Below are 23,808 nucleotides of genomic sequence, written 5' to 3'. Positions count from 1 at the left end.
CTTGCATCACACTATTTCAGTTCAAGCCAATAGCACAAAACACCATAATTATCATTGTTTTGTGAGATTATATTCTGCCCCTATCCTAGTTGTGGGTACATTTTCAAAAATCTCTGATGGCATTTTAAGTCTGTTTTGTGTAGTTTTTTTCTCTTGTTTTAGACGCTGGTATAATAATCTCTGCAGTTTCATTATGTTCTGCTCGAATCGTGTCCTAGCTGATTAATCAGCTGACTGGCATTATGCCTAGCACAGTAAAAGGACGGAAATACAAAGGAAAGAGAGATAACTAATAACCATGCCTCCAGTGTCACCCCTCAGTGTGACAGGGGTTTTGCTTGCCTTCAGGGGTAACTAACCAGTGGTGTAACTGCTAAATTGTAACTGACATTGCATTAATATGAGAAGCTTGGCTGTCACTGTTCTTCTCTTTTAGCTTTTTGTGTGTATAGAATAATTAATTTAGTTCATACCTATTCTATCCATGGTCAGTTTTATTTTATTGCTTTAAGAAGAAGTCTTAGTTAGAACCTGTACTTTCTCCTCAAACCTCTCATAGATTTATTGTCAGAAATTGTGGGTCAGGTCAGGTTAGGTCAATATGAAAGCTGAAGTCTGTGACTGTAGTGTGAGAGAGGACTAATTTGAGCATGTTGGCCACAAACCAAAGCACTCACCTGATTGGATGGGCTGTGCAGTGGAGAACAGACACCAATGTGGATAAAGAGAAATCTGGGGGGTGGTGATAGGGATACTTGTGGCGGGGGGGCTAATTCGTGATGGTGGAACTGTAGTCTTGTGTCATGTGCATATTGCCCAAGCTGAACTAGTAGCTGTTGCTTTAATTGGCACTAAGCCTTTGCCCTCTGGCCAACATGTTTATTGACTGCAATAACTTGGCCGAGGTATCAAATGTCCTTTTGTTGCCTCCTGGGTAAACTAGGAAGCCTTTATCTGTGACTTCAATTAGTAAGAGAGGCATTATTTCAAAAATAATGCAGCGCTAAATATAAGCTATTTGAGCTCTGTGAGAATATTTCCAATATCCATAAACACACAGTTAAAAATGTTTTTGTGGAAATTTTCCCACAGCAGCTAGAGTGACTCAGACAGGACGGATAAGGTGAGATGATGTAGTATGTGACAAGTTCTTGCTGTTTTGCATTACTTAAAATAACAAGAAGCACTCAGAGAGCATGAACCTCCACCATGGCAGCTCACTTTCTGGGGAGTATTTACTTTTAAGGGAATTATATTGTATTTTGTATATGTTTATTGTGTTTTCTTCTTTTTAAAAAATATACTTTAAGAACTTTGGACTGCAGTAAAAACAAGTGTAGAGAAAATATGTGCCCTGTTAAAACCCATTTTAACATACTTGATATAATTCTAATTATTTTTTGTGTTGATGTGGATTTTTGTTGAATTTTAAGTTTTTGATCATAAGTTTATTTTGTTTTGTCTCAAAAATACTTGATATATATTTAATCAGTTATAACAAGGTCATTATAAAATTACGGAATAAACTATACTCAAAGTATCCTGTGCCAACATGTTAGTGTGAAAAGCTATTGTCATTTTAAATAGCTCTATATAACATTGTTATCACTTTGACCTTCAAATTACTTTATTGATTGAAGGAGGGGTCGGAAGTCAAATGTGTCGTGATGTTTTAAATCTTTATACACCTTCTATATGCTGACAATACACACCACACATAAAAGAATAATAGTTATAACTTATAAGGCTTTTTGTCAATTTCCACCTAATAAATCACTGAGTTGACCTTGAAGATCTTGGTGGACGTGAGCCAAATAAATCATTAACATGACACCGCTCTACATCCCTAGAACATTTTATCAGATTTAATTAAACATTTTTCAAACTATAGTGTTTATAGACAGAATGTATGTGTGTATATATATGTATATATATGCATATGGAGAAAATGTTGATTTAGTCTTAGTCATACTTTAGGTCATAGTTTAAGTATCTAAATTCTTTTAGTTTTAGTCTATTTTCAGTCGACTAGATATCACAAGATTTGTTGACTAAATCACTGGAACTAAGTTGTTCCAGTGACTAAAATACAAACTGTAAAAATTTGTTGTGTTGTGAGTTTCTCCAAACAGTTTACAAAGTGTTGTAGTTTCCTTGAGATCAAATGTGATTTTTTTTCCCCTGCTCTTCAGGAAAAACAGGGGGTTTTTCACACATATAATGTTACTGCACAAGGATATTACTCCTGATTGGATCACTTCCAAACTCATCCGACCTTTAGGTATTGTCTCACTTTCGTCATAACTAAAAGGCTGTTGACTAAATTAGCGGTCAGCGAAATTAACACTGTTGTACATACATATGTGCATGTTCTAATGTGTACAACTTTAGCTGCAACTGTTTTTTTTTTTTTGTCATGGAGATAACTGCAGATGGTTTCTGAAACCTTCTAATGTTTCTATTCTCTTTTGTTTCCTCCCCTCTCTTCCTCTTTGTCCTCTCTCTAGTCATTACCTTCAGTCTCAGTCAGAGCCCAATGCCCTGGATGCCTGTGTTTTCCCCCTGAGCAACCGGGCGGCCTCAGTCTCCAAGTGGGACACCTGGCTCCGAGTTGACCTTCACCCTGAACCCCCCAGCCCCAGCCAAGCTGTCCCACCCTGTCTCAACCCCCCTCACTTCTTCTCCTCGTTCTTCTCTTTCTCCTCCCTTCTGGCCCCCACAGGCCCATCTGGACACCCAGTCAGCCTTCTCCCTCAATGAGGGGCAGGGGGAGGCTCAGGGGTCCCTGGACGTGGACCCTCAGCCTCTTCACATTGCTTCACAGGAGTACTTAAGTGAGCTGGGACAACAAGCCCGCCATGATGTGTCAACTCTAACTGGTAGGTCTTTATTTTTTTTTTTAATGGTGGTTTGAAAGTCAGTGCCCCACCTAAATATACAAGTGAACTAATCTGATCTGCATGTTCCTTCAGTTAATTCTGACTCAGTGTGCATCTATTAAGGCAGAGCTTCCCAAAGTGTGGGGCAGAGCCATTGCAGGGGGGCGCAGTATGAAAAGGGGAAAAAAAACAAAACGCTTGGACACTGCTAGTACGGGGCGCCCACACAAACGCAAAGCAGGAGATGAAGCATAGCTGAATATGTTTCCAAACCAACTTCATTCTAAGCCAAAGACTAGAAAATATGGTGAAGCAAATCTTCCCTTTGGTTTCACCTGCACAAGTGCCAAGATAGGTCTCCCCTGCAGAATTGGTTTTCCCTGTATCAGGAGCACGTGCTGGGCTCTTCAAATCATGGACAAACAGTATCCCACATTCTTGATTTTTAGTTCACAAACACTTGTTGTAATGACTAACTACTCCTGACATTTTGGAGATGTTTGCTCTTTATACAGTAAAGTTACAGCAGGATACAAATAATATCAGGCTGATCCTGCCACGATTTGTTCCCCCTGTCTAAATCACGGACAAACAGTATCCCACAACTGTTTATGGTTTTGAACCCATTTTGCACAGAGAGGCATTTTTTGAAAAATGTATTGACAGCAATGTTGAATATTATTACACAGGAAAAAAAAGTGTAAAACCTGCAGATAGTCAGATTAACAGTATTTTGTCTCTATCTGCCATTCTGCAAATCATCTGATGTAAACAATAACGTGGCGCACAGCGTGATGTGAAAAAAGGCACATACCTTTGACGTTGCGTGACGAACTCTGTATTCCTCGTCCACACGTAAACGCAAAACAGGAGTTTTAAAAAATCTCCATTTTCGGTGATTCGAAATGCCGTTTACGTGTGGACGAATTTTATTACTACCTGTAATTTATTGCAAATTACTTGTATTTGCTTAATTGTTTACTAAATGTTTGAGGTGTGAAATAAACCGCAATGGAGCAAAATATGGGTGTGTGTGGTTAAAGGATGTGTCTGTGCGTGTGCGTGCGTGCGTGTGCGCGGGAGGTGGGGGGGACATTTTTCTTGTAAAACAAAGGGGGGCCTAGCAAAAAAGGTTTGGGAACCACTGTATTAAGGGATTGCATTGCATTGCAGATTCAATCATCTGTCAGTAGAGGGCAGTGTACACTTGCAGGTGACATTGGCTTTGTTTAGGGTCTTAATGTCCACTTTCTTTCTTTGTTTTTCCTCTCTCTCATATTAATCCATACACTCATCAATCTTCATTAAAAACATACATGTGCACACAAACAATCCCCACACTCAGACCTTTGTTCAGATCTGCCAGAGCTTGAGATAGTGAGCCTCCTATCAGAGGGTCAACCCAACTACACTCTTCGAGCAGACAGTGTGTTTGGATATGACAACGACGACTGGCTGCACACCCCTCTGGTGCCACCAGAGGTCGTACTGGGACTCACACATGACCAGATTGAGGAAACACTCAAATACTTCTGTGAGTACTGTTTCATTTCAGCTCTGACTGAACTGTAAAGTTGTTGTTAGAAAGGCTATAAAAATGGAATATTGACTTCTTTAACTCTTGTTAAAGCAGCAACAAACTTGTTGTACTGTAGCTGTTTGTGAAACATGCACAGTGAAGGAATTTTAAAAAATTAAACATCAAAACTGTTTCAGTTTATTAATACTCTGGAATGTCTTTGTTTCAAAACTCTCTTCAGGTTAAACCATCAGCTCTTGTATTAAAGTTATTACTTTAAGTCACAGGTGTCGAACTCCAGGCCTTGAGGGCCGATGTCCTGCAAGTTTTAGATGTGTCCTTGATCCAGTGCAGTTGATTTAAATGGCTAAATTACCTCCTCAATATGTCTTAAATTCTCCAGAAGCCTGGTAATGGACTAATCATTTGATTCAGGTTTGTTGAAACAGGGTGATATCTAAAACCTGCAGGACACCGGCCCTCGAGGCCTGGAGTTTGACACCACTGCTTGAAGTCATTCCAAAACATATATTATCTAATTTTTCATTCATTATAAGTTTGGTTGTTTGTTTGCTGTGGGTTTTTACCTCTTTGCCCTTAGAGGCTGAATGGGTATTGTCGCCACTCCCCTGGGTGGTGCGTAGCGTGGACACCAAAGTTTTGTAAATGTGATAACTCAAGAACGAGGAAACTCAGGATTTTGTGATTGATATTGTAGGTGCATAAACTAAAAATCTTAGAATCCCTCTAAGGTCAAGGGCAGGGGTCAGATTTTCTGAAAATCTTGTGAATGAGATAATTGAAGTTGTAGGATTTTCAAAATAATACCTTACTAAAAGTAAGGAAATGTGTGTTTGGATGATTTTGTTTCCTGTTTTTTTTTTTTCCAATGCTTCTTTGCTACAAATCCTATACTATTAGAAAGCCTGTTGATTTTCTCCTTAAATGGTAAGACATTTGTAAGGGAAATTCATTTTTGGGTTGGGCAGCAGAGTTGAGCATGTGGGTTGCTCCCATGAAAAACTTGTCAAATCTTCTCTGCTGATGCCAAACAGCTTTTGTTCGGTGTTGTTTGTTGGATTTGAAGATTGAAGTATGAAGAAACAAGACATTGTGACAATTTATTAATTTAACAAACGGTGGAGGAACCATACACAGGCACAAAAGCTTGACACCTCCTCCTCGTGCTGGTCACGCACAGCTGTGGGACAGCGTCACAGTCTTCTACCAGCATTTGTTTTAAGTCAGCCAGTTTGATTGTGTTATTCATTCTGGAACGAATGCTGTCTGCTGTCTTTGCAAGCTCAAGCTGATTCCACAGGTGTTCAGTAGGGTTGAGATCCTGACTGCAGGCAGGCCATTCCATCCTCTCCACTCCCAGATTTTGGAGGTAGTCTCTAATAAACCCTGCTCTATGGGGGCGAGTATTCTCATCTTGGAGCACAGAGTTCTATTCCAGACTGTGGAGATATGGGATTGCCACTGGTTGCAGAATCTCATCTTGATATCTCTCTGCATTGAGATAACTCCAAAACAAGCCTTGTTTTTCTAGTGAGGGAGATGTCGCCCCACGCCATCACACCGCCTCCAACAAAAGCAGATATCCTGTTGGTGCCGTAATCAGCATAGCATCTCTTTGACCCTAGGATCCAACTGCCATTGGCAGAATCTGGAGTCATTGCTGAACATAACTTTCCTTCACATTTTCAGGTTCTAGCGCACATGCTGCTGACACCAATGCCAATGGGCCTGATGATGAAGGGTAGTCATGGCAGGCCTCCTGGCATCTCTGGAGGCCTCTCTGGAGTGGACATTAGAGACTAGCTGTGTGTGGTCTGTCTGGTTAGAGAGTACCTGGGGTAGAGAAGATTTGCCAATTTCCATGGGCAGAGCCCACATTCTCATCTCTGCTGCTCAACCCACAAATGCATTAGATGTGGCACATTTAAGGGGGAATAAACAGACTTTCTAACAGTAGTTTGGAAGCTTTATTATATATATTTATTGCTAAGAAGCATTTTTGCAAAAAAGAAATAATTAACCGAACACAAATTTCCTTATTTTTCTTTACTACTTTATTTTTTCCCCAGTTTATATATGCCGTGAATTGATAAAGGAATTGTGCAATCAGGTTGTTATCTTGTACTTCTGTTCAATCAGATCTCTTTTTGCTACCACAGTCTCCCCCTGCAGGACGTTAGAAAAAAAATGCAACTTTAAATATATGTGCACTGATATCTAGCTTCAGACGTTAAAGTCTGTGTTTTATATACAGTCTATGATTATCATAGGCCCTGTTGTGTAATTCGTTCATTTAATATGTAAACGTTTGGGGGCAGTAGCAGGAAAGTCATCAAGCTAAGCTCCTTTTGTGATGTGCTAATAGTTACCCTATGCTAGTTTGTCCCTTCTAGTTGAATTAGCGTGACTCTCTCACTTAAAAAAATACAAGTATATTTAAAGTCGTACAGTATAATTACAATTTCAAATGTTTTTCCTTCTGTCAGTGTATTCCTTCTACAAGAATGCTTGATCCATGGTCGGGCAGATATTTCGACTGAGATCTGTTTAAGGCTGCCATCTAATCCTGTTTATGTTAAATTAACTCGTTTCCGAGTAGGTTTGACCTTACCGACATGTCACTTTGACAACCAACCAAACAGTTTCAGAGAAGAGGTAATTCCAGGATGACATCAGATCGTGAACAAAGCTGTAATCCAGCTGAAACGTTAATCCAAGTATGGAAAATGACCCCCTGACTCAAAGTACCTTTTGTAGAAGTTGCAATCATTTTTCAGTTTTCCAGCTCTGAGTCTTTATTCAATGTGCATGTTTGCGGTCAATCAAATTATATTTATGCAGAATTGGTTTTGCCATTGTAACTGAAACTGTAGTATCTATGGATTCATGCAAAATTAAATTCTACTTGTGTTTACAGACGATAGATAAACATGATGATAAAATATTTTAAGTTGTGCTAAAGTTTCCTGAATTGCTGCCTTTTTAGTGGGCTCAATCTCCCAAAATGTTTCATTGTTGCCATAGGGAAAAAAAGTTTATTTAATTTAGTAAACATGTACTGACTTCAGCTCCTCATAGTTGTTTTTACCTTTAAAACATCAAAAGAATAATAACATGCGTATTTTCACAGGGAAGTAAGAATTAAAATGTAGAGATTATCCCAAGAGAAAAATCTAACAATCATTGTGTTAATTTTTCGCCTTTTGTTTTAGAGCTCAGTCTTTGCCCGAGTAAAGTTTAGGTTTGGTTTGTTGAACATTAATATGTTACTTTTGATGGTTGGCCAAGAATGTTCTCACGGCCACTTTGTACTGGATAAGGTACTCAAGGTAAGACAATAAATGTGAAGGCGAGCCTGTAAACATAGTAATCGAAAACAGACTAGTTAGCTGTTGTGCAGCACACAAAGCACGTTTCGGTTTGCTTTGTAAAGATATAAAGGGAACAGTACTCACAAGAGTGAATATGAAAATTTTCATAGTAAGCTGCATTATTGTGTTTATGGCCTATAAAGTTTGGTGAATGTGTCATTGCTATATTTAGTGCATTTAGTTTTTATTCTGATCAAAGACTGGATAAACTAACCAGTCATACAAACTTACAGTTTTCGAGTATTAAACTTGGAATATTAAATCTTAAACCTTTCCTTTCCATTTATGCTAAATGTTTTATTTTATTATTTTAAATGGAGAATAAATATTTCAGGAAGCTCCTTTTCATAATGTTTAAACCTGCTGGTAGGAAATCAAAAGGATCTTCCATCTCTCTGGTCGTACTGTGCACCTAACCTCCCCCATGCGCACACACGCACCACATTTAGGTGAGTCGCAGATGTCAAATGTCACTAATCCGATTAAGCAGTCATGACTTCTAAGCAGTTTATGCTGCAGCTCCGCAAACAGCCTATCCTAATGGCGACTCTGACATCACTACAAAGACAATGTTGGCAGTCACTTGCAACACTGATGTTAATACATTGTCCGTTTTAAATGAAGTCATCATGAACTACTGTAGGGTAGTTGCATGACTCAATGCATCTGTTGTTATTGTCCTGAAACACGTTGACTTGCTCTCAAATGATAAAATAGAGCTAATGAGAGAATCCTAGAATTTGATTCTGTAGTTCTTTGAGGTATTAAATATTGAATTAATAGTTTTGTTAATACATTTATACCCTATTATACTATTGAATTTTTCTGTAATTATAGTTGGATTTCTTTTCATAAGGAATATTTTTATATATGAAGCTAAATATGTAAATAACTGCCCCATTACCGTATATTGTGTTTTTGTTTGTTTCTATATTTTAAAAATTTAAAAAGGAGTTAGAGTGGTTTCCCATCCCTATAACCCTGATTTATAGTAATAGGATTGCATGTTTGTGTCCTCATAATGCTAAATAGGCTCTATTTAGGCATCTCATGATGCCAACCCACGTATTGCTATACGGAACAGGACAGACTAACCTGACCCATGCAGACTGTGCCATGCTGCAGTGACTCTTTTTGGCATGTGGCATATGGTGTTGTTTGAGTTCTTTACTTAAGCTCACACCCTCTGTGCTTTCTTTGTGTTTTGTTTGCAGTCTTGCACTCATTTGATATAATGCTAGTTAATGAAAAGCATTTTTCAATCATTTCTAGGATTGAGATTAAATCTCTTTCTAAATATTTATCACAGTTAATGTTGAAATTGGTGCATATTTTAGCATTGTGTAGAATATCTGGCGTGTCACCGAATGTTGAATTTGTTTAATAATATTTATATAACGATAGTAGATCAAACCACGTACACAATGTATAAAGGCGTTGTCTCAAGGTGCTCTATGTTGTAAGGTAAATCCACATATAATCATTGATGTTGACCCCACTCAGTTCATTATTTTGGTTTTTTAGCCTATAGCTTTACTGTTGTACTTTGCTCTTTCTGCATTTTTGAACATACAGCTAAAGAGCCAAAAACCCGCTAAGTTTTTGCTCTAAAGATCCAATGTAGCAACTTGTAACATTGTGGAACATATAGGAGCTAAAAATGAGACTTTCTTGTAAGTAACTGGTCAGAAAATAAATAAATAAATATAATTGTTTAGCATTGGAAATTGTTTAACCTAATGTGAAAACGTATATGAACTGAACAAACAATGAGTAGTATAGCCAGTTTGTCAAGGAAGTATTAAGACAATTTTTTTAGCACTATCAAAAATAACAGTAATGATTCACAAAACCAGTGATCCCTAACAAGGAGTACATGGGAAGTAACCATGAAGCAGCTCAGGCATGCAGTAAAAGGAGATTCTTTGGTTCAATTAGAAACATTGTTCTACAGCATATTTGGATATTGATTCATGTTTTACCTTTCCATAAATGATCATAAAGTTATCACAACCACAGACACGAGCACTACGTGATGACTGTGCACAACGTTTTTTCTGTAGATGCCCTGAAGCAAAACAAGGTAGCAAGTGACCTTCCAGGGTGTTCCCACGCATGCATATGATCTCATATCAGCTCATATCAATGATATCAGCTCTCACTTTGCAGACTTTAATCAGTAACATTTGGCTCTTAGTGAACAAAGAACCACACAATGAGTTACACAAGGGTCCTATTTCATGTTATTGAGCTCTTACTCAAAGTTTATAAGGTGATCGTAAGAAATATATGTGCAAGATTTTCTTTTTTTTTTAATGAACGTGCTAGACTACAGGTTTTCTTTTGTTTCTGGCTGGTGACTTGAAAGTGAAGTTTTTGTCACTTTTTTTTATTACTAAGGGCGAAGTCCACACATCATTACTTCCTTATAACCATTTGCTTTTCTTTTAGTTGTGTTGTCTCTTGTCTCATGGTTGAACCATTCCTTCCGTGGACGTGCACGTAATTCACGTACATTCTTCAGGGAATAACAAATGCATGAATGTGCAACGTGATCTCTTCTGTCTTTTACAGAATTTGACAGGCACACAGTCAGTTTGTGGGTGAAAAATTAATTAGAAGGTAAATATTTGATTGTAAGAAACTGCTTTGGCTTGGGCAACAACTGAAGTCACAAGATGCACAGACTGGACATATATGATGAAGATGTAGAATATTTGTGACTTTTATATTATTTCAGTGTCTGTAATATTTTTACAGAGAAAAAAAAAAAACTTCTTCATTTTATTATTATCTGTGAAAACTTACTCAGTAATTAAGAACAGGGGCTTTTGCCTCCATCAGTCCCCTGTGGGGGTGGGTGTGACTCTGCCTGCACCACTATTACGCAGAGCCCCCTCCTCTATCTGGTACTGCGTATGTGAGGAGAATTAGACCAGCCACTGGCATGGAAGGAAGCTACTATCTTGCTCGGTTTACAGGGGTGGGTGGGCTTTGTGCAGCATCCTTTTGAACTGCACCAAATGCCCCAACCAGAATTATTGTCATTTGTAGTCTTGTGTCACTCATATCTTTTAATTATTGCTAACAATAATTAATAAATATCAGATTGTATGGCTTGCCATTTAGACTTTGATGCCTCCTTTACCCCTCCTCCTTTTCCCCCCTCTTTTCTTACCCGGTAGTCCAACGTGGCCAGGTGAAGGGAGGCAGGCATGACGACAGATGGCCCTTACAGTCTGACGGATTATATATTAACAAGAAGCAGCTCAGATTCTCATGCACACGCAAATAGAGGCGTATACACTCACTCACTCACACAGTGTAGTTGATATTGCTTTACCCTACACACACGGCAGCAGATTCATGCCAGAGACACAAATGGTTTGTCACAGCACAGCTGACAGACAGCAGGAGTAGAAGAACGAGGGATTTAACTCATGGACGGAGATACAGAGAGCAGTTTTTCATCCATCACCATGGAGGTGTGGAGCTCCTCAGCATCTGAGGGAGACGAGGAGGAGAGGAACCATTCCAGTCTTTTAGATGAAATAGCAGAGGAGAACAAATGCCACAACAGCAATAACAATAACAACAACAACAATGACAACCTTTGCAGGGAGGTGACACAAGGTGAGATGTGCTGATCCTCTTCTGCAGAGCTCATACTTAGAAAATAGAAATAAGAGAATGTAGAAGTAAAGTATTAAAGGTCAAGTTCAAGTGCAACTCAGATATTCTTGCCTGGTGTACTCTGTAGTACATTGCGTTGTCATGGTCCTCGTTATCTAAGCACTTTAATACTTAATGGTGAGCTGCGTATACTGCAGGGTGCAGTTGTGTCACTGAAGACACACTGTGCAAATGAAGATTAACCTTTAACAAAAAGCGAGTCTTTGCAGACCCTGCTTAAAGCTTTAGTTCAAAATTAGAGCATCAAGAGGTGTAAAGTTTTGTAAGTGTATTCAGTTTCAGTTTTTCCTTTTAGTGTTGTGAAGGTCAGAGTACCTGTGAGTGTGTATGCCCATGCATGCTGCAGCAGCACAACCAAGCTGTGTATGCAAGCGATCAAATTATAATTCTCAGTCATTCCATTTTGTGTTTTCTCTTTTTACTGTATGGATCCAGCGTTACACTATATATGTTTTTTCCTTCCTCCTGCAACAAACAAAGGACAAAAAATAGCAAAAGCAAAATTAGCTTTAGTTATTGCAGGACAACTTAGAGAATTTAGACATATTTCTCTTTCTAACAATGACTACTGTTTAATAGATGTGCTTTTGAGGAACAACAACTGCAGGTGCATTACTGTACTGCTGCTCTAGTTCCAATCCTATAATTTCAGGAGCTTTTTCCTAAATGTGACTGGTGCATTAAAATGCACCAATTTAAACTGACATTTGCCAAATTGAGACATTTTACATAACATAAGTTTTTTTTGCTTTTTCTCCAGATCAGTTTGTATACCAAAAAAAAAATCTGGTACTGCTCTAGTACTTTATAAGTAAATGCATGCCTATGTAGGCTTGTTTTTATCTGAATGACTGTGTGACATGTTCCAGGCCTTTTATTTAATGTGTGCATTTATAGCTGTGTTTTCCCCCCTCTGTGCTGCATGTTGTGTGGGTGTGCATGACGGTGCAAACCAAATGTTAATCAGAAATATAAGTCCTATATTTCTTTTTAGTGACACGTACTTTAACTTAGATCTGTCCCTTAATACTGTTATTGACTTGCTTAAACTGCACTAAATGTACAGACAGATTTGCACTAGGAAGTCTTGTGAGACAAATATTTTATCCTGCCAATCCTATCAAATGGTCACCTTCAGAACAATACAGATCAAGGATCACTGTAAATGTTATTCCTGGAGCTCATCTATGTCCGTTTGATCCCTCAATCTAACAGACGTCATAAGCGCACATAAGTCATTAAGGAACAGTATTAGACTTGCAGTCCATTGAACTTTACTAGATTTAGCTCAGCCTAGACCCCAAAACCTCTACCTGGATCTGCTCTGTGCCGTGACAGCTGGGTTAAGAGGAAAAAGATTAGGTATTTTGGCCAGTGGGATAGAGGGTGTAAAAAATACACAGTACTCTAACTTCAGTTTAATGTTCTTGTAACCACTGATATTAGGCAGTAAAATGTAAAAAAGTAGAGTGTTTCTTCTTGGTTTAACATGTCATTGTTTCGGATATGTGAAAATGAAAATGTGTTCCTACCAGTAGTCCTGCTGCAGACTTTCCCCTTAGCACTGCACTTTCAGGACAATAGGATTTAAAGAAGTTAACCTATTATCTGATTAACCTTTGTTAATTTAAAGATTCTATTGTGGTCATCACATTAGTGCACAAGTAGACGTGCATCACTGTGACGATTTGCTGTTTCGTTTCCAGTTTGGATTATGATTGACCTTGAAGTCTTATCTCTATTGTTGAAATGTTGCAGAACATGTGACATTTTTTCATTAGCAGATTAAATTTCAGGGTTTTTGTAACACTTGCATTTGTTTGATTATGCTCACATTTTAAAGAGATTGGATTTTAATACGAGACATTAGACATTATCTCTGACCTGACTAGTGTTATCATTCAGTGGAGGCCGGGTATTCAAGTGCTTTTGCCTTGCTGCAGTGTCCTTGAGAAAAACATATTATCCTGCCAAGTGACCTGTTACATAGCCAACAGTGAGCATTAAAATTGAATCCAAAGGGTAGCAAGCATCATTTGTCATCTCTGTGTGTGTCCTAGAATCAACTCTTTGGTTTTGACACATGATCCCCACTACTGCTCCTGAGAAGTCTTCAACAAAATAATTAAGTTCCTGATCTCACATATTTTGACAGTGACCACATTTTTCTTTGATCTTAGTAAAAATAAATCCTGTAGATGTGGTTCATGCTATAAGTTATGGCCAATATAAAGTGTGCTTACACAGAGCAATGCGGTACAGTCCAGCCTAAGGTTGGGTTCCTTCCATTAGGCTGATTAGATACTGACACAGCTATCCAATCACTGTGTTTCTAGGCCAAATTCAGGACAGTCTAATTGTGTGCCAGGCAGCTTCCCATCTCTTTAGCTAAGCTTTCGTCTGAAGTAAGATTATGCAACTTTAGAGATGCAGATCCAGCCAATGTCTGCACATCTTTAAGCAGATTCTAAAACACTGTATATATGCATTTTACACAAATGAGGCATGCCACTAAACAGTACCTATAATTAAAGGCATTATTGCAAAGACAGAAACAAAGTGAAACCCCGATATCATACCTATTAGTAAATGTCTGAAAAATAATTTAACCTATTGAAATTTAGAAATGATGATTACATGAATACCATTAATGTAAAATCTGTCTTATCTGTCCTAAACGAATGACTGATTAATCCTGTTCACCACTTCAGCTTTAACTGGCTTGTTTATGTCTACTTCACTGTACAGGATGTAAACAAAGTTACAGGTCAATAGCCAGCCACTGTTATCCTTTCCTGATAGGAATACCTAGTCAGTTTAGTCCCTGTACATAGACCTATATTAGCATCCAGGAGAACGAGGTCTTTAGTGGCGTCTTATCTGGGCTAAAAAGGATCAAGCTAAGAGGATCAGTTTGTGGCTGACCATGTGGAGCTGTTGTGTCTCTAGATCTGGTTAATGATAAATAGCAATAATGTAACTTTATCAGGTAGGCGGGTCTTTCTTCACTCCAGTGGACATCTTGTTTTTATCTTTTTGATAATTCAGGTTCACCAGTGCATCGACAAATGCAAACAAGCACAGCAGCTTTGAATAGAAAAAAAGAGATGTTACAATAATGGACAAGAAATATCAGGAAAGTCTTTACACCGTAATATCATGTAACCTATTAAAGGTATTTGTAAAGTAGAAACGGGAAGAGATCAAAGTGACAAAAGCAATCTAGATGTCTAGTTAGCCTTACACCATCCTACTGTTAGCACGACTGACTTCTTGCTGTTCTCTTCCATTACCATCTACAGTTATGTCTTTTCCTTCATTCATTAAATCCATCTCTCACTCCTCCCTCAGTGCTGTCCTCAGACAGAGTTGGCCAGGTCACCAAGACATATCATGATATCAAGGCAGTCACCCACCTGCTGGAGGAGGTAAGACAGAGACAGCAGATGAATGGAATTTAAGAGGATTAGGCTTATCTGCCTCACAGATCATCACTGTTTGCCACAGTTTTCTGCATATTTTTGTCACCCCTCTCAGTGCTATCTACTAACGTTTTGGTCTTACATAATTACAGTTTCAATTAGTACAGTGTAATCAAATCATTTTAAACTCTAAACATATCTCAATGTATTTATTAATTTATATATTTGATTATGACTTTGCAGAAAGAGCGTGATCTGGAATTGGCAGCACGGATTGGCCAGTCGCTCCTGAAGCAAAACCAAGAAATAACGGCACGTAATGAAATGCTGGATGAACAGCTTGAAATTGCAAAGGAGGAGGTAAAAAGAAAGGCTCCTGATACACACCTGTATAGCGAGATGGAAATATTTCATCTTTGTTGTGCCACACTCTGCTGTGCTTAAGTGATCGTGACTTGTTTTCCTAGATTGCTCAACTGCGCCATGAGCTCTCGATGCGAGATGACCTCCTTCAGTTCTATGCGAGCACGGAGGAGATTGAAAACGCTCAGTCGCAGTCACCGTGAGTACACAAATGTGCACATATGGTGTAACGCACAGGGTTGAATGATGACGAGCTGCTGGCAACTTGTTTTGCATATTGTGTATAAGTCTTACTTTAACATATAGAGCTTTTTTCTGACTAAAATTGTATTTGTCTAAAAATCTGTAACAGAGGTGCAATGCATCCTATACTCTTTAAAAAAAAAAACTAACTATGCTTCAAGATGTTATCACAAAGTAGTTTCAGTGGACTTCATGCTGTAGTGGTACCAAAATGTTCCTCAGTGTTTATGATGGTAAATGTCCGCTATGAAGGATTGTGATTACACTGTTGGTTACTACCTTGGGCTTATACATAAGTAAACAGACGTCAGAACATCCCCACTGATCCTCTCAATGTCTTCAGCTAGTAAAACCCTCCCCATCAGCAGTTAATCATTCCTATTACACATTATTAGACTCTGTTAACTTAGATTCATCGCAGTGATCCATGCTAATTATTTTGAGTGTTAATTATATTAAAAAATAGCCTATTTATTTAGCACTTGATCACTCTTTTCAGAATCAGAATCAGAAAGGGTTTTATTGCCAAATGTTGAGCAGGTTTACAACATTAGGAAATTGCTGCGGTACTTAGCACAAACATACTGTCAGATAACGCTTAAATAAACATAAAAATAAAAATTAAAAGTGCTAAGTAGATAGATATACACATGATTGCAGGTGGTAATCAGTGCAAACATGGAATGATGCAGTGAACACAGTGTAGGGTCATGTGTTAGTGGTGGGAACAGTCATGTGGTTGTTCATGAGTCCAACAGCAGAGGGGAAGAAACTGTTCATATGGCGAGAGGTTCTGGTGCGAAAGGACCAGAGCCACCTGCCTGAGGGGAGCAGGTCAAGCAGACTGTGTCCAGGGTTAGAAGGATCAGCTATGATCCGAGCTGCACGCCCCAGTGTCCTGGAGGTGTACAGGTCCTGCAGAGATGGGAGTCTGCAGCCAATCAACTTCCCAGCAGAGCGCACAACATCAACATTTTCGTCACTTTTCTTATAAAAATTTGAATTTTATTTAATATAAATGCATTTCTTTCTTTCTTTAGAATGAAAAGGAATGAATCATCAAGTTCACTCACCAACTTCATCCACTATGACTTCCTACAGCAGAAACTGAAAAGTTTAGAGGAGGAGAACCGCAAGCTCAGATTAGAGGTATGCACCAACTTTGAAATTAAAGAGATATTCCTGTTTGTTATGTGTTTATTTATTCACGTATTTGAAAATAAATAGTACAGTGCACACAGAGTTTTCAAGACTGCTGTTCAGCATCACATATGATAATTGATTGTTAATAATTTTTTCTGCAGGCTACTGAGCTCTCAACGGAGACATCAATCTACGAGGAGCAAGAACAGGAGCTGATGATGGTGTGTGTGGATGAGCTCTGTAAGTGTCACAGTCATGCTTCAGTCAATGAAAATGGGAATTATAAGTCAGGCACAAGGAAATTTATGGGACTTGTGTGTTTCAGCATCTGCCAATAAGCAGGTGGTCGACTTGTCGGAAGAGCTAGCGCGGAAGGTAGAGGATTGTCTCAGGCAGCAGGAGGAAATCAGCTCGCTGCTCGCTCAGATCGTTGACCTGCAGGCACGCTGCAAAGGGGTGAGAGGCTCACACATGTGCACAGCTTTTGTTATGGATTATATTAAATACTTGTGTTAAACCTTTTTAAATTCTGTTCTCTTTCCGTCTAGCTCACCCATGAGAACGAGGAGTTAAACCACCAGCTGAATGCCTCCCGTGAGAGCCAGCAAAAACTGAAATCTGAGGTAAGATACTCGCTTTGTAATCTCTGTGACTTCAACGGCATATTTGGTTTTGGATTAAGATGATTACATGAGCTCAGTTTTGATTTGTCTTTGTGTGTGGCTGAAAAGCTCTCATAATATAGACACAGATGTAGAGTTTGAGGTGTTTACAGAAACCCATTTTTGGCTTTAGATAAATATGCTGAATATGCTGAAATATGTATGTGTAGAAGCTTATCTTAGCATTATATATTCAGCTGCTCCTGTGTATTTTGTCAGTGGCATGACACTCCCCCCCCCCCCCCCCCCCCCCTTGATCTACAGTTTGACTGATTTGTCACCCCCTGTCTCTAGCTCAAGGACTTGCAGGACAAGTACTCAGAGTGTAAGGACATGCTCCACGAAGCCCGAGAGGACATTAAAAATCTTCGAAACAAGAGCCTGCCGAATAGCACCGTGCAGCGGTACACTTCATTGGCCTCAGTGCTCCCCATGGACTCACTGGCAGCAGAGATTGAAGGCACTTTCCGCAAAGGCCTAGACACCCCAGCTCCCTCAGAGTACAAGTGAGTCTGTGACCTGCGTCTGTTTGGCTTATATGCACATCTGAAAAAAATCCTTATCCACTTTGTCTGGTCTAAATTGACCAGATTGTACCTTGGATATTGAGTAGCAGTTCCTGTTTTCATAAGAATTATTTTCTAGAACTACAGAGATAACTAAGGTTAAACAAGTTCAGCTCTGGGAAACTACCTTTATACCTTAAGTACTTAAATTCTGTGGTAGTTCCACTCCCTGCCCTATCACACCTTAAACTTAAACGCCTTCGTCAAGTGGCTTTTACTTTTATTACTTTTATAGCAGCTCAGCTTTTATTACACACATTCCTTACAGAGGAAAAAAACAGCAGGTACAATAGTACTGACTGAGTTGATGCATGTTTGAAAATAATTACTGGTAAGGTTTAGTATGTTACATGCTTATATGTTGTTGTGGTAATTTTTTAGATTAAATTTGTACGATTTGGATTTCAGGGAATAACAAGTTTTACTTGACTTACGTTTTTTAGTACGTAATGTTTTCTGTTAAAAGAACTACATCAATGTCAATGTTGAATAAATGCTTAATGTTAGTTTTGTATTTGATAATTAATGATTTTATATGGTGTTAGATGGTGTCAGGAAGATGGAGTGGGCCAGTAGTTGATTACAAACTAGTATAATTTTTATTGTTTTGCATTCTCTTGTATAAACAAAGAAGAAGAACATTACAAATATGTTTTAATCAGTCTGTGAAATTCTGAACAAATTAATAGTGGAGACAGTGACTTTTCCCCCATGAAAAATGATCCGTAGAAATGAAAAAGGAAACGCACATCTGTTCTTGCTTTTTCTTCTCCTTCATCTGTCGCTCGCTCTGTGCATCTTTTTTATGGCATTTTGCATTCAAAGCAATCTGTAGTTTGTTGATTTAATTTCTTGTATGGATGCATTTCCCGTATTTGGGTAATTCTTTTGTTTTAGGAGACAATATACTACAAAGAACAAGAACATCATCAACCAAAATGTTAAACAAAGTGAACCAGAATTTGAAATTCAAATTGAAGTGAAAATCAATTACAAATTTGACCATTTATTTATTCAACTTCTAACAGCATATAATAATATGTCATATACTATTTGAAAGATACGTCACTGATATATAATAACGCATTTTATTTGAAAAAACAGAATCTCAGACTTGCCTCACTCTTTGCATCAGCCTAAGATCCATAGAGCGAGGGATTCACTTTGCCAGCAGGCCTGTTAAGCTAATAGACTTAGTCTAAAAGTATTGTAGGTCACACTTAAAACTGTTACAGCTACATTTTAACTGACACAGCATGACACCTTGGTATATCCCAACACTGACCCCTTTTGCTTATCAGTACCATACTGGTACTGTTACCTGGTAGTTTCTTTTGCTAAAAGAGTCTCCAAACAGAGGAGAATCTTTTAAGTTCAAGTTTGAAGGGTTTTCTTTGTTGCTTCTAAATGAATGGCAATTATACAATTTCCCTCCTGTAGCTTGTGTAAAATTTTGATGAGTTTCAATTCTGAATAAATATTTTTTTGGAGGAGTGTGAATGTGTAAGAGAGACACTCATGTCATTACTTTTGCTGTTTCCTCTGGCAGGAACCACCCCTGGCGTGTTTTTGAAACCGTGAAAGTGGTGAACAAGGCTGTAAGGCAGCGGTCTCAATGCCACTCACCAGGTGTGCCAGGCTCCAGCCCGGTGTCTGCACCTTCCAGCTCTAACAGCACCCCTCGGACCAGCTACTATGGCTCCGATAATGCCAGCCTGAACTTGGAAGACAAGCCGAGCTCCAATCATGCTCAGAAGGAAGACAGCAGGTAAGACTGCACATCAGATGCCACAGTAATGCCTAAAGATTTGACACAGATTTTACATTTTGGGATACAGTTTGAAGCTGTAGGATGTTGACTTTAAAATAATGTTGTTAATTTTTCCTTTTTAGCGTTAGCGGGCCAAAACGTTTAGGTCAACCAGGCACACCAGGAGGCCAGGATCTTGAAGCTGCCTTGTGCAGACTCTCAGTCCGCCAGCAGAACCACTCTTCTGACCGACCTTTCTTCGATGTGGAACGCGAACGTAAGCTCCGTGCCTTGGCAGCAGACAGTGAGGAAGGCGAGGGCTCTAGTGGCTTCCTGACGCCAAATTACAGCCTGGCCTCCAGCCCAGCTGCTTCAACAGGCACCAACTACTCCAACGGTAGCTCCCGACACTCCTGCGGCTCCTCGGGAGGATCCAGGTCCTACCTACCTGACCGTCTGCAGATTGTCAAACCTCTGGAAGGTAAAACTTTTAGCTTTATGTTTCTCTAATCATGTCTTCAAACCGGTTTCAGCATTTGTGCAGTCTTGATGAAGCATAAGAAAGTAAAACAAGACAGAAAATGATGAGCTTCTTCACCTTAGCCTCTGTAGTAAATCCCACGGATGAAAAGCTGCCCTGCTCAGAGAGCAGTATTTGTAATGCATCTATATTGTATTACCACACACTTCAGTGGCAACACCTTCTGAATCTCTACTCTTCAGGCTCAGTGACTCTGCACCAGTGGCAGCAGCTGGCCAAACCAAACCTGGGAGGTATCCTGCATCCACGCCCGGGAGTCCTAACTAAAGACTTCAGGGAGCTCGAGGTTGACATACAGCACGTCTACAGCTTGAACGACCTAGAGGAGGATGAGCCAGACCTGTCACACCTCTCTGGAGCTCACGGCATGGGTACGACACATTGGCACACTACACACACAAGTCAACTAGTTGTCTCATTTCTACTCAATTCCAGATGACATATTTACTGAAGTGCATATCTTCTCATTATAGAGGATAGCTCCCATTCCTTGCAAAATTAGTGCAGGGTTCATCTTCATTCAGTCTTTTAGTGACTCTTTAGATGTGTGTCCTTTCCTACATCTGTAGTTTAACCTACCTTTTCCCCCTCCATGACCTCACAGTCTCTTCATCGGGTCCCAACCTCCCTCAGACCCCTCCCACACATCCCATCACCACCTGCCAAGTCCTCCAACCCTCCCTAATCATCCCCTCCTTCTCCACTAGGTAAGAACATACTGTTTTGGGGTTATTTCGTCTTTGCTCATTGTGTTTTTTCACAGCTCTGGCCAAGGTAAATACTCTTAAGGCAGTGTTAGTTGGATTTTTATGAACCTTTTAAACTAGATTTACTAACCAAAACTTTTTTTTCCAGTGTCAGTTTCATTAAAGCGGGCCTAAATTGTTTGTTTTCTTTATTTTGTGAAATTGTGTTCAGCAATACTAAATATGGGCAAAGTTTGACATAATGAGGTCACTGTGTATGCTCTTTATGACGTCAGAGAAGAACACTATGGCCATCCCAGGCACATAGCTCTTAGCCCCAACCTGCTTTTTAAGTATTCTGTTTGCAAGGGACAGCCAATCAGAAGTAAGCTGTCTTATAGGAAAGGTGGCTTTAAAGGCACCAACACTAAAATGGCTCATTTTATACAGAAGATGACTTGAATTAATTACTTCCCCAAGGCTCTAAGGCTACTAATTTAGACTCCAAGAATAAAATTGTGGAGCTGAAAATGAGCACGATAGGTCCACTCTAAACAGGTATAGATATTACAGATTACAGTTGCTCTGTCTTTCCTAACTTCCATTCTTTACCCTCTCAATGGTAGAAAACGTCTGTCGAGGCTCTTTCTCCAACTCTAGAAGGAGCCATCAGGGAAAAGTAAGCCTGGTGTTATAAATGCACTCTGAATGCTTGATTAGTGTCTGTAATATTAACAACAGAGGCATGATCTGCAGCACTTCCAGTCCTCACTCTGTGCATGAAATGAGTGATCAATAAGTCTAGAAAAGAGTTTACTGTGTAAACATTTTAATATATTTATAAAACATAGATCTACCTAAATCTAATGTACTGCCTTGCCTTCCACGGTAAAACAATTAAAATTGTTGGTTCACTGCTTTTAGATGTTACGTAGGATGTAGTGGGAGGTCCGTAAATGTTACTTGATACGCCATGAGTCCTACTTCCGTTATGCATGTTATCTTCTACTAACGCTGTGCCTAACGTTGTAACATCTGCTCTTACTTGTTTTTGCTCCCTAATGAGTTTTTTATTATATATTTTTTTACCATCTCTTCCACTTTCTTCCACACCAGATCTGTTTTCCTCATCACTGAGATATTAACATCATGTTTCTCCACTTTTTAGTGTTGATGTGCTAAACTAACCAAAAAGTCTCACATCGTCTTTTTTTCCCCAGTCGGTTTATATGAATATGCATGTGCTTGTAGAGGAGATGTTATGTCATTTGGTTTTAATATTTTGTTTGTTTCTTTTTTTTTTAATAGCCTTCACTCTTTCGGCCTGCCACCTTCTCGGGACCGTGAGCACGTGAGCACTTCACCAGCCTTGCAGCAGCACTTTGGCCAAGGAGGCCAGACAGCCACCACAGAGTTTAGCACTTCATCACTGGGACTCCTGCAACTGCTGCAAGAGCGCGGCATCTCAGCCTCCTGTCATCCCCACCACAACCTGCACTACAGCCGCACTGGAAAACCTTCATTTTCTACAGTATCAGACAAAAGAGGAGACTTTTTCTCACACAAAGAAGGACGAAGGAACATTTTTAGCTGGAACTTGGTGGAGAAGCTTCAGAGTCTTGGGTTGCACAGAGTGGCAGCCTGGGGGATGAGGGGCCCCAGTGACAAAGACAGGGAAGCAGTCAGACCTCCTCCGAAAGTGTGATGCATTCACCTCCACACTCCTCTCTCATTCACCATAGTGACTTTGCATAAAGCCATGCGATTCCTACTGTGCACTTCAGTGCCCACCACAGCACCCGTGTCTTGAAAAGAAAAGCCACAGAATGTGTTAGAGCCATACTTTCAGTTATTGGTAGTGTGCAGTACAATGTTTTTCTATGAACTTGTGCACGGTAAATTATTCTTTACATGTGGGACATTTTCATCTCAGGAAAACCACCTGATCACTGCTGTGTTTGATTCACACTTTGCTTCTTTTTACGCAAAAAAAGGAAAATGATGAAGAAAAGAAATATTTTATACTTTCGTGTTTTGACTTTCCTTTTACAATTTGCCCCACCCCCAATCACTGGTTTTAAAAAAACCTCCTCACTCGTCATTTTATTAGTTTCCAAAGAGAAACATGAGCTATGTGTAAATAATAACTGTCATTTAGGGAAATGAAAAAAGATGATTTGCTGTAAATTATTGAGAGTTAAGAAACCACAAACAAACCAATGCTGTCCCTGAAAATGCACTAAAACGCAGTCTGGTCTTCCTGCTTATTCGCTGCTATGTTGACAAAAGCATATAATATATAAGTTTGTCAAACTATACTTAGAAAGAAGCACTGAGAAGAAGCTTGACGATCCAGTGACTGAACTGAGTAATGTTAATAATACTGAGCAGTCTGCCTTGCAGTCCATTACTTGCTCTCACATGAACACTTCCATTTCACCTCTAAGCTGTTTAAAGTTACACCTTTATGGACTTTATTCTGAGCCAAACCTCACCACAACCAAATCGGATTTGCATGCTGCATGGAAGACGGTGAAGCAACATGTTGACTGCAGTGACTCAAAGTTTTGTTTGTAGAAATCTGCTGTATAAATCGTGTCATCGGGGATTTTTAAACCACTGGGATTTAAATTTAACCGAAATCACGCTGGGCATTTCAGAGTGATATCTGTGACAGTAGGCGCAATAAGTAATATTTAATAAGTACAAGAGTTATCATGATAATTTAAACAGCATCACTCTGGTTGATCAATCAGCTCTGGCGAAAAAGCCACAGGATAATGTGGATTTAAAAGGGAAGAATTCATAAACAGAGATTTGTGTTTCTACGTAAATTAACCAAACGACTGTTTCTGTGCGCTGTTGTTTGCTGTAACTCTACATGTCAGTGTGTTCGTAAACTGTACCACCTGTGAATAAATGTTTTCATTTCCACCAAGTTCACTTTTG

General features: G+C 39.2%; 1 protein-coding gene across 1 annotated transcript; it reads left to right on the top strand.

The window, feature by feature from the left end:
* The first annotated feature begins 298 nt into the window (after positions 1–298).
* Positions 299–23,797, top strand: hap1 (huntingtin associated protein 1). Its single transcript, XM_085163094.1, is given in 17 exon segments — positions 299–350; positions 2,568–2,879; positions 4,225–4,413; positions 14,835–14,911; positions 15,149–15,265; positions 15,373–15,467; positions 16,552–16,660; positions 16,816–16,894; positions 16,980–17,110; positions 17,203–17,277; positions 17,611–17,822; positions 19,432–19,650; positions 19,776–20,113; positions 20,356–20,544; positions 20,778–20,880; positions 22,168–22,558; positions 22,560–23,797. Coding segments are annotated over 17 exon segments (2,730 nt in total). The 3' UTR covers positions 22,602–23,797.
* The last annotated feature ends 11 nt before the right edge of the window (positions 23,798–23,808 follow it).

Source organism: Neolamprologus multifasciatus, chromosome 6 (assembly GCF_963576455.1).
Source record: "Neolamprologus multifasciatus chromosome 6, fNeoMul1.2, whole genome shotgun sequence".
Classification (NCBI taxonomy): domain Eukaryota; kingdom Metazoa; phylum Chordata; class Actinopteri; order Cichliformes; family Cichlidae; genus Neolamprologus; species Neolamprologus multifasciatus.
This window is presented reverse-complemented; position numbering and strand designations above follow the sequence as displayed.